The 12,251-nt window shown below is 38.0% G+C and overlaps 1 protein-coding gene across 29 annotated transcripts in view; it reads left to right on the forward strand.

Annotated features, from left to right (window-relative positions):
• KLF12 (KLF transcription factor 12) overlaps positions 1–12,251 on the forward strand; it is a 453,354-nt gene that overhangs the window by 141,831 nt on the left and 299,272 nt on the right. For all 29 annotated transcript variants that reach the window (XM_086710407.1, XM_086710520.1, XM_086710513.1 and 26 more), the window contains one exon: positions 6,041–6,104. In XM_086710407.1, the coding sequence (XP_086566533.1) occupies positions 6,072–6,104 (33 nt within the window). In that variant the 5' untranslated portion in view covers positions 6,041–6,071. The remainder of the gene's footprint in view (positions 1–6,040; positions 6,105–12,251) is intronic.

Consider the following 12,251-nt stretch of genomic DNA (forward strand, 5'->3'; position numbering starts at 1 on the left):
AAGACAAAATTTAATCATCTTGTCAGTCCTTTACAATACAAATCAGATTTTTGACTGTGCAGTCCCAATAAAATGACAATTACGCTTGAATATGAGCATAGCACAAATTACTTTTCAAACCATTCTATTGAGCACAATATATGTAAAAGAAATGCTTAATTCATTTGCTATGGTTACTTTCTTTTAAAGGTTTATTTGTTCTCTGCATAGAATGATGCGGTGTAGTGGAAGCTGAAAACAGATTAAAAGAGTAATTTCCATGTCAGTGTGCTTTTTGCTTTACCTCTTCCTTCTGAAAATGGGCTGTTTATTCAGTGAACTCTGTTCTTAAATGATTGCTCAAGCTTTGAGGCATACCTTCCTCCAAGTGGGACCTTAATTCTTAAAGTTTTCTCTTTCTGTATTGTCTGTTCTTGTTGATAGTGAAACATTCTTGGGCGGGAAGCATAATCAGAGAAACATAAAGCTGGAAACAGAGAAGAACAATTTTAAAAGCGGAGAATTTTCAGTTGATTTCTATGTAACTAATAGAATTCCATAGGGATTATTGAATTTAGGTTATTAAGGACCTCAGATGCCCTTTCTCCTATTTCTATTAGCAGTTACATCATTGAATTCTCTTAATTGATGAATTGGAGACACTGTATTGTGAGAGCCTAGTGTGGAGATTCTGTCTTGTGTGTATTCCCAGGACCTTCCTGTAGAAAACGCACAACCGTGGTTGACAGTGGTGTCGAGGAAGTGTAACTTGGATTCCACTAGGTCATTGTTCCTTGACCATTGTTCATTGTTCCTTGACCATTGGGTGCTTGATTGTAAGTATGTGGGATAGGGATGGTATGGACATCTGTTGAGTAACTAGCTTGTGCCAGACTTTCTGGTGTATACATTGTATCCATTCTTGTTTTCAGTGTTGGTAGCCCCTGTCCCCTAAAAAAGGAGATTTTATGATATAACTTGAACAAATGAGGAACAGGGGCATATGAAAGTTAAACAGCTTGCCCTAAGGCACATTTTTGCCAAGTGCTAGCGCTGGTGTTGATTCTGTCTGGGTTCGTGTTTGGATCCTTTCCACAGCAACACACAACCTTTCTCAGATGGAGTAGAGCATGCCGTTTATTCTTGTGAGATCCTGAAATTCTGGGTATAGAAGAGTTCTTGATGTCTGCATATCGTCACTTGAATTGCCTGATGAGTCAAAGAACAGGGGTGGAACTATGTGCTCAGGGAAGGGAGGTAACTGTAGAAAGTAGGTGTGTAATTGTAAAATATACCCAGGAAATAATCTACATTGAAGTTTTTTGTATTTTCTTTTTTAATTCATCAGGTCTTTGCTATGCTGCTCTTAATTTTCCATTAATAAACTTAATGAAAATTGGATTACTTATTATAGAAATAATGCTTTCTCTGTGGACTCCACCTATCCTAGTTGAGGTGATTTCTATTAAAAGTTTGAAAATGCATAAAGTGAGGTACAAAAAATAACGATCACTCTTTAATTACAAATCATGAAAATTATATGTATTTCCTATGTAGACGTTATTTAGAAGGTAAAACCATATACCCCAAGTGGAAAATAAAGAACTGTTTTCCTATTTGTGCTGAGAGGCATCTCTAAAATTGGATATTCATATACACATAAATTGCTGACTCCTTACAGCCTATGTTAAAGAATATCTGAACACGAGTTTGCTTCCATATAGAAAATGATGTTTGTGCCACAGAAATCTGTGTGTCTTTTCTCAGCAGTAAGATGTCTCATGCTGTACAAGTTCAGAAGATACGGTAGATGTCACCTGTCACCTAGCAACAAGCTCCCTGCTTTTTGTCTTCAGCATCTCTTTTCATTTTAAGTCAAAATAGCTATGAAAACGTAGCACTTAGATTTGCATTTATCTCCAGAAATATTTAGATTAACCTTCAAATATTTTTAGTTCCCAAGATAACTCACTGCAGCAGATAAAACAGAAATAACTTTAAATGAAAAAAGGCAACTTATATATCAAAAACCTTGATGCACAGGAAGGCCAGGATGGATCGGTTACATAATACCTTCAACTTAAATGCACCAAGCCTGCCTGTCGGGTTCCCTAATCGGCTTTAAAAGTTATGTGAATATGTATATAAACCTTATTACTTGACTTTTTTTTTTTTTTTTTTTTTTTTTAATCAGCCCTTGAAAACACAAGATCACAGCTAATGAAGCAGTGATTTGTAAAACTGAATCTAGAAGACAGAATCCCAGATGGGATCGCAGTACCATTACCAGAATTCAATTTGCTTGAAACAGAGCAACTAAATTACCTTGGGGCAGAAAGTGAAATACCCTGACAAGTCAGGCATCCATAAACACCTTCGAAACTTGTTTCTCTGTCTCTATTTAAAGATACGTAAAGGGATTTTCAGAGGAACTAGCAACAAGTGTACTTATGGGTCCTGAAGTATTTAGAATGTATTAAACACTAACCTTTTAAGATTGAGAACCTAATAGATCATTTAAGATGTGATGAAGAGCTCGTGGCCTGTTACTACTGGGTAATATAATGCCCGTACCCAGAGGTCATTATTCTGAAGTGTAACTCCTTTTTCATTAAGTTGGGTCGCATCCACTTTCATTCTGGCCGTTTCTGTTGTCCAGGGTCCTTCCTTTGAGTTACAAAGGAAGCTTAGAATTCCTTTTAGGAAATTTTAGGGGAGAAAACAAGAGTTAGAAAGTAACAATTTAGAAAATCATTCTCTTTTGCTACAGTTCCTCCAGACTCACCATTCATAGATGAATATTTACTAATACTATAGGCAGCAGTATTTGTTTTTAAAAGTAAATCTAAACTTTTTTTCCAAAATGTAATATTCTGTGTCTTTTCTTCTTTCTCATTTTTTTTTTTTTTTTTGAAGTAAGTAAGTAAGTATTGAAGTAAGTTACCAGCTCTTTTCTGCTTCTTCACCCGACAATGGAGAATCATTTTTGAAGCTAGGAAAGTAAGGACCGAAACCATGTGTGATGAATTTTTGATGAGGACAGTGGCCTTTAAGACTTCTGTGCTTTGAGAAGACTTACTGGATATATTTACAAACCTATTTGGCAGAGTTAAAGTGATCTTTTAGTTGGGAAATTGATGAGATATTAACTGTTGTTGGAAATGTGCCATTTCCCCATTTTATATCATGGCTTGATTTTGAAGGGGTTTGGAGAACAACCCAAAGGCGCCTGAGCATGAGTAAAAGAGAGAGTCATCTGTCTATTTCGTGGCCTCAATTTTGGGAAATCCTGTTGTTTTCTTGTTCAATATCTGGGCCATTGATTGAAGAGCGGTATTTCTTACATGGATGACAACACAGATGGCTGTACAGACATTGCTTCAGTTGAGGTAGATGGGGTAGATAGAGCAGGCTTTATGGTTAGCATTGCTTCTGCAGAGAAGGGAATGGGGGCTCAGAGAGGTTGAATGAATTGTTTCAGGTCAAATGGCCAGTGGATGACAGAGGTGACTGTAGGGGTGTGAGGTGGGAGCTACAGTGCAAGAGATGAACTTGCGCACTCTTTGAGGAGCTTGGATTAAACAGAAAACTAAGCTTAGCATTATACCGGGATCTCCTCACATTTCAAACGTAGGTCTACGTGTAAGTTGTAGGGGGTTGCAAAGATAAACCACAAAGAGGCCTGCTGAGATGTGGAAATAAGGAATTTTGTAAGGACCCTGACATTATCTAGCTGGTTACCTTGGGTGCAAAATTAATCTCTGATCGTCATTGTCAAGTGGATCTGAAAATAGTCCATGTACTCAAGTCACAGAACTGCCTTTAGTACAAATTACATCACTGGGCTACTTTGTAAATCCGAAAATGCTGTCAAAATGTGGGATAGTGTGTTATGTGTAGTTCGTGTAATTTACTGTTTCTTTAAGTCACCAGATTAATGTTAACTAAAAATACAAATTATATAATGAAGGCCCTAGTTACTTGGCTAAGAAAAATCCACATGATTGATAGAGGGGTTTACTTTATTTTTCTTCCTTTAGTCATTATTACCCTCACTTGCTCACTTGACAGGCGTTTACCGATTCCCCGGAACGTGCCAGGGAGCGTGCTGTGTTTCAGGAAATAAAGATGGGAATGGTGCTATGTTAGCATGTGCTGCTTCTTCTGTTGGGAATGTAAATTGGTATAGTCTACTTTAAAAAAGATAGTTTGAAAATTGGGGGGGTGGACAGTTTCTATTATTTTGATCCAGTAATTATACTTGTAGAAGTATATTCTAAGGCAGTAATGAAAGGTGCAGACTAGAGCAGCCATGCACAGGAGTGTAGGCTGAGGGTGCCTGGCTGAGGGGTGAGTGCTGGTGACAACCTACCCTGGGCTGTCCTTGCCAGGCCCTCCCTGCTGAAGAAAGCCTGTCCGTACGGAATCATAAATTATTAGACAAACACTAGGGAGTAAGTTATCCCTACAGTGGAGTATTACGAATTTTGGATTGATCATTAGTAAGGTGGGTATCATGTGAAAATAGCCAGAGTATATATCAAAGTATGGGAAAACAAATTACAAAACTGGAATGTAAGATTGAAGCCAGTTTTTGACATACCTAATACTTTCTGCTAACTTGGGACTGATGGAGTTAGCTCTGTTTTGAAGACTAGAAAGAACAAGACGTGTTTGATAAGAACATGGTGCTATGGATGACTTTTTAATTCTTTCCAGGGATACCATATTATGATTTCATAATGTAAGATAGAAGAATTAGACACTCTGAATTTCAAGAGAATTTTTCTAGGTTGACACTGTAATGTTAAAATATTGCATTTTTATTGCTTTTTAGTAGTATTTCTAGTAGTAAAAGCTCTAGTGTATATGAGAAGATGCATTTTGAGACATGAGACATATATCTTTTTATATAAATATAAATATAAGCACACACACAGAAGTGGGGAGGAAGAGAGCGGATGGGGGGAGAGAAATTGATTAATTGATTTAAAACTGGAATAAAATTAAAGGCCAGTCCCCTTAGAGACCAAGCCCATAGAAATTCTGAGTTGTGCCACATTTCATTTAAGGCCCTGTGAGTGAGTGAACCCCTTTTCTGTTCAAATGTACGGAATTGCATGCAAAGGAAGCTTGGCCCAGGGCTACACTGATTACACACTGGCACGGAATGGGTGCAGGTAAGAACAGGAAGGCGTGGCCCCTCTTGAGTATAATTCCAAATGAAGAAAAAAAAAAAAGTCAACTATGCCTACTAAGCTGGCTTAACGGAATGCCAGTGAAAATTTGCCTCATGAAATGGAAATTCTGAAGCACGTTACATAATGCTGAGTGAAAATAAATAGGACTTTCAAGATACATCCAAGTGGCGCAAACGGTTTATTGTAATCAGAACCTTCTAATCCAGCAATACTGAATTATATTAGGTGAGATCCACATGATCCTGGGGTTATGCGAGCTTTTAAGAAGCAGCATGTATCAGATCAGTTTTTAAAAAGTTACTTGGGTATTAACCAACATGAAGGCACCAGAAAGTATTCATATTAATTATGCTGCGTATTTATACCAACTGTAAAGAGGAAAAAAAAAAAGATCATTTCCTCTGGAAAACAGCATTACTTTAGAAATCTCTTGATTGCTAAGAATAAGGGAGCAAAGTACTCCAGTGGGGAGTATTTGTGACTTCTTTCATATATTAAATTTGCTTTTAAACCAATTCCTGCCATTTTCTCCTCACCTTTCTGTCTCTGTTACCTCCCTTTCTTTTTCTTCCCTTCCTTTCTTATCTTTATCCAGATCTTCATTATCTTGTGCCCAGGAGCTGTCATAGTTGGAGGTCCCGCTCCTATCCCCTCGTCTCTCCACTTTGCCCTTTACGTGGCTGGTAAAGAACAAGCAGAAGACAACTAAAGACAAAAATATTCTTCACTTATGTTTTCATGATGTCATTCACTAATCAAGAGTGTAAAGAATTGTGGAATAAGTGTTTCACCTCCAGTGGAAGGATGTCCTCAACATGTGGAACTGACTCTCATGATTTGTTTCTGTATTCTTCTTGCAGGATCAATGTGACTCTGGAGACAAATGGATGAATGAATACCCATATGAAGAGGAAAACAATAAAGGTTGGTTGGTCACATTTTCTAACTCTGGTGAAAATCTTCTGTTGCACATTACTTTGGGGCAGTGATTCTCATTAGAGCACTTCTGCATCTGTGTAGGAGACAGAGGTCAATACTCTGATCCGTACATCTGTCTGTAAAGTGTAATTTTTAATTTTTAAACCCTTAAATATTAAGACCTTTGTAAGGAGGCAACCCTCTTTTGTGCAAGTGTGGCTGTCATCAGTTTCTAGGACTTAAGCTGGAATGAGAGAGTCAGCTTGTTGATGAATATTAAGAAATGGAGGACCACTGAATACAACTACTCACTGGGACAGAGAAAAACCAAAGAAGCCAGAGTCTCTGTAACATACATTGGTTCCTACGAGCGTAATCCTGATACCAGCGCCATGTGGCATAGTATTGATTGCTGTCATATGTTGTCCTCTTGCCAGCCCGTCAGCTTTGCTCAGAGGAGGGGGATGATTAGGAAAGTCTTCTCACTTTGGTTCCTTACAGACAGGTGCCACACTAAACTAGAGGGGAAAGAAAAAATCTTGTGAATTTCAACAGTAATCAACTGCTGGCCATCACTTTTTGTGTGGCATTTATTTGAGCTTTTCTCAGACTTCAGGCTAGTTGTAATATAAAAATCATAGGTGATACAAAGAAAAGTACAGTATGTTCAACGATCTCCATTTCGTAAGGTTTTTATACTGAACAGGTTTGGTACACAGACATGTGTCTCATAACCCTTGGATAGCTGCACAACACCTGCAGTTTCATATTTTCCTTTCTCCACGGCTCCTGCTCTTGTCAAGTCTGTGTATATCATGCCATGTCTTTTTCTGCCAGCCTACCCTCACAGTTGCTTCCAAATGATTTTCCAGGTTATATGTTTCGTTTAATGTTCCCTTCTTCCCTCGTCGTGGCTAAAATTGCTCCTTTCTAGTATTTGTATCTGGAAGATTTGCAGACACCTAGAGGGAGTATTGATTCACGGATGATACAAGGGAGACTTCTGGTTTTATGGTGATGTTCTTTTTCTTGACCCTAGTATTGCCTACATGGGAGAATTTACTTTGTGAGAATTAATCGTACTGTGTATTTATTTCTGTGTGGATCAGTGAGGTTCTGTTAAAGGGGCTCTGGGTGGTGGGGTGTGGAGGTCCAATCTGTAGTGCTTGTCAATTCCCATTGTGGCTGGTTTCAGTGATTTAATAACCAGCCTGCAAGGATCCTTAAAATTTAACAATTGGTACTCTTTTTTAAAAAAATGTTTTCTTGGGGCGCCTGGGTGGCGCAGTCGGTTAAGCGTCCGACTTCAGCCAGGTCACGATCTCGCGGTCCGTGAGTTCGAGCCCCGCGTCAGGCTCTGGGCTGATGGCTCGGAGCCTGGAGCCTGTTTCCGATTCTGTGTCTCCCTCTCTCTCTGCCCCTCCCCCGTTCATGCTCTGTCTCTCTCTGTCCCAAAAATAAATAAAAAACGTTGAAAAAAAATTAAAAAAAAAAAATAAAAAAATGTTTTCTTAACATTTATTTATTGTTGAGAGACAGAGAGAGATAGAGCACAAGCAGGGGAGGAGCAGGGAGAGAGGGAGACACAGAATCCAAAGCAGGCTCCAGGCTCTGAGCTGTCAGCACAGAGCCCGACAAGGGGCTCAAACTCCCAGACCGTGAGATTCATGCCCTGAGCTGAAGTCAGCTGCCTGACCAACTGAGCCACCCAGGCGCCCCTAACAATTGGTACTCTTGAGCTGGGCATCAACTAACACCAGCACACCTTTGATAATTCCATTTGTAAAGTTAATATTATGTGCCCCTTAAGACCAGTGGGGCAGAGGTAGTAAATTTAAATTGTCCTGTCTCATCCCTAGGTAAACATGGAAACCTTCTTCCCTCATTATCATGCCAGATGTATTTATCCCTTTTATATGATGTTGATATCCTATCACTTTATGTTTTCATTTGATGGTTATTAAATTTTTATGTTTGAATGGATCAGTATTAACTTTGTGAGTTTATACATTTTGACAGTGTCATTGTTCTGTAACTAATTTTATGACAACTAAAGATGATGGCAAAGAGAATCATTGTATTGCTACTTACCCTGAGGATAAACTCTGAAAATATCATCTTGATTGACTATAACTTATGTGATTCATTCTAAATGATTGTGCCTCTTAGCTTATAAAAGTCTTATTCAAAAGTCTGTATAGGGGAGGGAACAATGAGTATTTCACTTAATGTGTTTGTCACAAAGAATTCTTTCTTTTTTTTAAGTTTATTTATTTATTTTGAGAGAGACAGAATGCAAGCGAGAGAGGGGCAGAGAAAGAGGGAGAATCTCAAGCAGCCTCTGAGCTGTCAGTGCAGAGCCTATGTGGGGCTCAAACTCACAAAACCGTGAGATCATGACCTGAGCTGAAATCAAGAGCCAGACAGACACTTGCCTACTAAGCCACCGAGGTGCCCCAAGGATTATTTTTTTCTTATTACTGTTTTTCATATTTTTGATCTGTATTTTCAGTTACAGATGCCTTAGAACGGAGAATACATTGGTGCTTCTTTTTAAGCCTGCTTAAATCGGATGCTGTTAGTTTTAACAAAGTCTGATTCTGGGAGAAAATTGCAGAGTTTGAAAATTTTTATATACTTTAGGTGTATTGACAAGGTCACTATTAAGAGGAAGTTTTAAAATGTCAGCAGTGGAAGAAACATCGCCACTGTCTAATAATTGAAAAGAGATTTGAATGTGGCTCTTAAAACTATATAGTACATTTCTGTTTTGCCAGTGGTGATAAAATCTTGCCAAGAGCCACAGAATATCATGTTGTGCCTTTCTGCCTAGGTTCTAATATTTAAATGGCCTAAATAGCATTTGCAGAATTCCTTTTGTGGCCACACCGAGAGTTTTATTTCCAGGAACAGATGAAGATCTTCTCTTTCCTTAGAAAATAGATATATTTGCATGAAGTTTTTTCCTTTACTCAGTTTTTAAGTTCTTTTATTCAGTTTCATTGCACTTGATTTTGTCCCCTTACCATCTGTCATTATTAAACTTCAAATAAATTCAGAAAAGATCTCATCCTCCATTATTTCCTGCTCACCAGTATTTTGGCATAAAATATGGTATATGTGCTCTTGAATGTATTTCAGCAGTTGCTGTCCTTGTGAATGAGGTGGCTTGTTTGTGGACCCATCTCCACAAACCTGGCACTGCTCCATTTGTTTTCCAGCCGCTTCAATATGTTTACCAAGTGCTTCTCAGCTGCTGGTGTAGAGCAGGTGTCCAAAACATGCATGCATATACGTTAGCCCAGCTCATCAGAGTTCACAGTAAAACTTTTGCTCTGTGCCTACCTCTGATAAACAGCTGCTTAAACCATCCAGCATTTGTAGTGGATGACTTTTACTTCTTATATTTGGAAACTGTGAGGACAATAGCAAGCTTTTCTGAGAAAGCTTTAATTTCCTACAAAAAAAGAAGTTTATAACATAGTGATGGGCGTATGTAGCGTGGTTGTTTTAAATTTCTTTTCTGTGACGTTCCGAGGCTCTTTCCTCACACAGGATAGAAGAGATAGCAGCAACCTAGTCTTTATTCCCTGTTGAACTAAGTAGGCATAGTTGCTCAGAAAGCTCCAGGTAATGTAAATGTAAACATGTGGTCAGCACTGGGCTCCTCTACGTGTATGTAGAGTGGCTGCCTGGGCAATAAACGTGGAATAAAATAAACAAACAAAACAAAGAAAAACAAGTCTTGGCTCTGCAGTGATCTGTGTGTATGATCATGGACCAGTGACGTCTTTCTGAATTTTAATTTTCTCAACTGCATACTGGAACTAAGAACACGTGTCCTATGTCAAGAGTTGTTATGGGGGGTACCTAAGTATGACATATTCGTGAAAATGATTTAAAGGATAGAGTTGTAAATGTGAGTGTGATGCTGATACTCTAATTTCTGTAGCAGAAGACAGAGGTTCACAGCTTTGTTGTATGACATCACACCACAAAGGCAAACATTTTCAGAACTGAAATGCCCTCAAAGCTCACTAACTCTTAATGTGTGACTGGTGTGTGATCACCTTCTAGAAGAGTTGGTTGGTTACTTCAACCTCACATTGAGCACACTTTGGAATTTCCTACTGTGTGAAGCAGTTAATCTATTTCCAGACATATATAATTATATTTCAAGTTCTTCCTCTTATTGAGCCAAATCAGTAGATTTGATAATGACCAAAACTATTAGTTATATCACATATTTATTAAAATATCATCCTGAATTGGGTCACTGTTTCATCAAATCCTTTCACCTTTGCATGTTTAATTTCTCTTATCTGGGAAATGAGAACAAAATGAATGATATACAAGGATGGGAGAAATATCATGCAATTATTGACATAGAATAACGGCTTTATGATTTGAAAAGATGATGCATTGCTCATTTTTAAAACATTAAAGCAGGCAGAGCCCCATCACCTCCTTGCCTCATACCTTTTACATATGGCGAACATTATTTACTTCTCTGTGTGCATATAGACAAGTAAAAGTAAATACAAGAGATGGTTTTACAAAAAATATGGTATTTATTCTTGGTCTTTCTAATGAGTTATTTTTTCAGTCTGCTTCCAATATAGTAGAAGAAATAGAAACTGAATTTATTTTATTTATTGTGGGTGTATATATATATATATATATATATATATATATATATATACACACACACACACACACACATATATATGTGTGTGTACATATATATATGTATATATATAATTTATTGTCAAATTGGTTTCCATACAACACCCACTGCTCATCCCAATAAATGCCCTTGATGGCCATCACCCACTTTCCCCTCTCCCCCCACCCCCCATCAACTCTCAGTTCTCAGTATTCAAGAGTCTCTTATGGTTTGCCTCCTTCCCTCTCTTTTTTTTTTTTTTCCCCCTTCCGCTCCCCCCTGGTCCTCTATTAAGTTTCTCAAGATTCACATAAGAGTGAAAACATGATATTTGTCTTTCTCTGCCTGATTTATTTCACTTAGCATAACACTCTACAGTTCTATCCACGTTGCTATAAATGGCCAGATTTCATTCTTTCTCATTGCCAAGTAGTATTCCATTGTATATATAAACCACATCTTCTTTATCCATTTGTCAATTGATGGACATTTAGGCTCTTTCCACAATTTGGCTATTGTTGAAAGTGGCTACTTTGTTTTGGCTATTGTTGAAATTTGGCTATTGTTGAAATTTGGCTACTATAAACATTGGGGTACAAGTGCCCCTATGCGTCAGCACTCCTGTATCCCTTGGGTAAATTCCTAGCAGTGCTATTGCTGGGTCATAGCGTAGAACTATTTTTAATTTTTTTGAGGAACTTCCACACTATTTTCCAGAGTGACTGCACCATAGAAACTGAACCTAAACTGAAGGAACTTATTAATTTCAAAATAGTGTCCTTTCACCAATGTGATGCTATCACTTGACGAACTTTTAAAAAAAAAAATTATTGAGAGAGCGCACACATGCTTGCACAAGCAGGGGAAGGATTAGGGGCAGAGGGAGAGAGAATCTTAAGTAGGCTCTGTGCTCATACAGGACTTGATTCCATGCCCTGGGATCATGACCTGAGCTGAAATCAAGAGTCAGAAGCTTAATCAGCTGAGCCACCCAGGCACCTCTAGACTCTTAAATATAGAGAACAAACTGGTGCTTGCTGGAGGAAAGGTGGTTGAGGGGATGAGTGAAATAGATGATGGGATTAAGAGGTACAAACTTCCAGTTATAAGTAAGTCATGGAGATGAAAAGTACAGTACAGGGAATATAGACAATAATTGTAATAACATTACATAGCAACAGGTGTTAACTATGCTTATCACGGTGAGCACTAAGTAATGAATAGAATGGAATTGTCTGATCAATATGTTGTACACCTGAAACTAATATGTATGTCAGCTATGCTTCAATTAACAAAAAAATTAAGGGGATAAAACCCCTTTCAGTTCTGGGTTTTTTGTTTTTTTGTTTTTTTTAAATGACTGAATTTAACTTTAAATAGCATCGTTTGACTTTTTGCTAGGAAAAAAATGGGAGAATTGATGACATTACTTTCTACACCCTTTTTCTCTCCTCTTGTTTTACCACCCTTTTAAGATTAAGGTTATT

Source organism: Puma concolor, chromosome A1 (genome assembly GCF_028749965.1).
Source record: "Puma concolor isolate L17-30 chromosome A1, mPumCon1.1.hap2, whole genome shotgun sequence".
Taxonomy (NCBI): domain Eukaryota; kingdom Metazoa; phylum Chordata; class Mammalia; order Carnivora; family Felidae; genus Puma; species Puma concolor.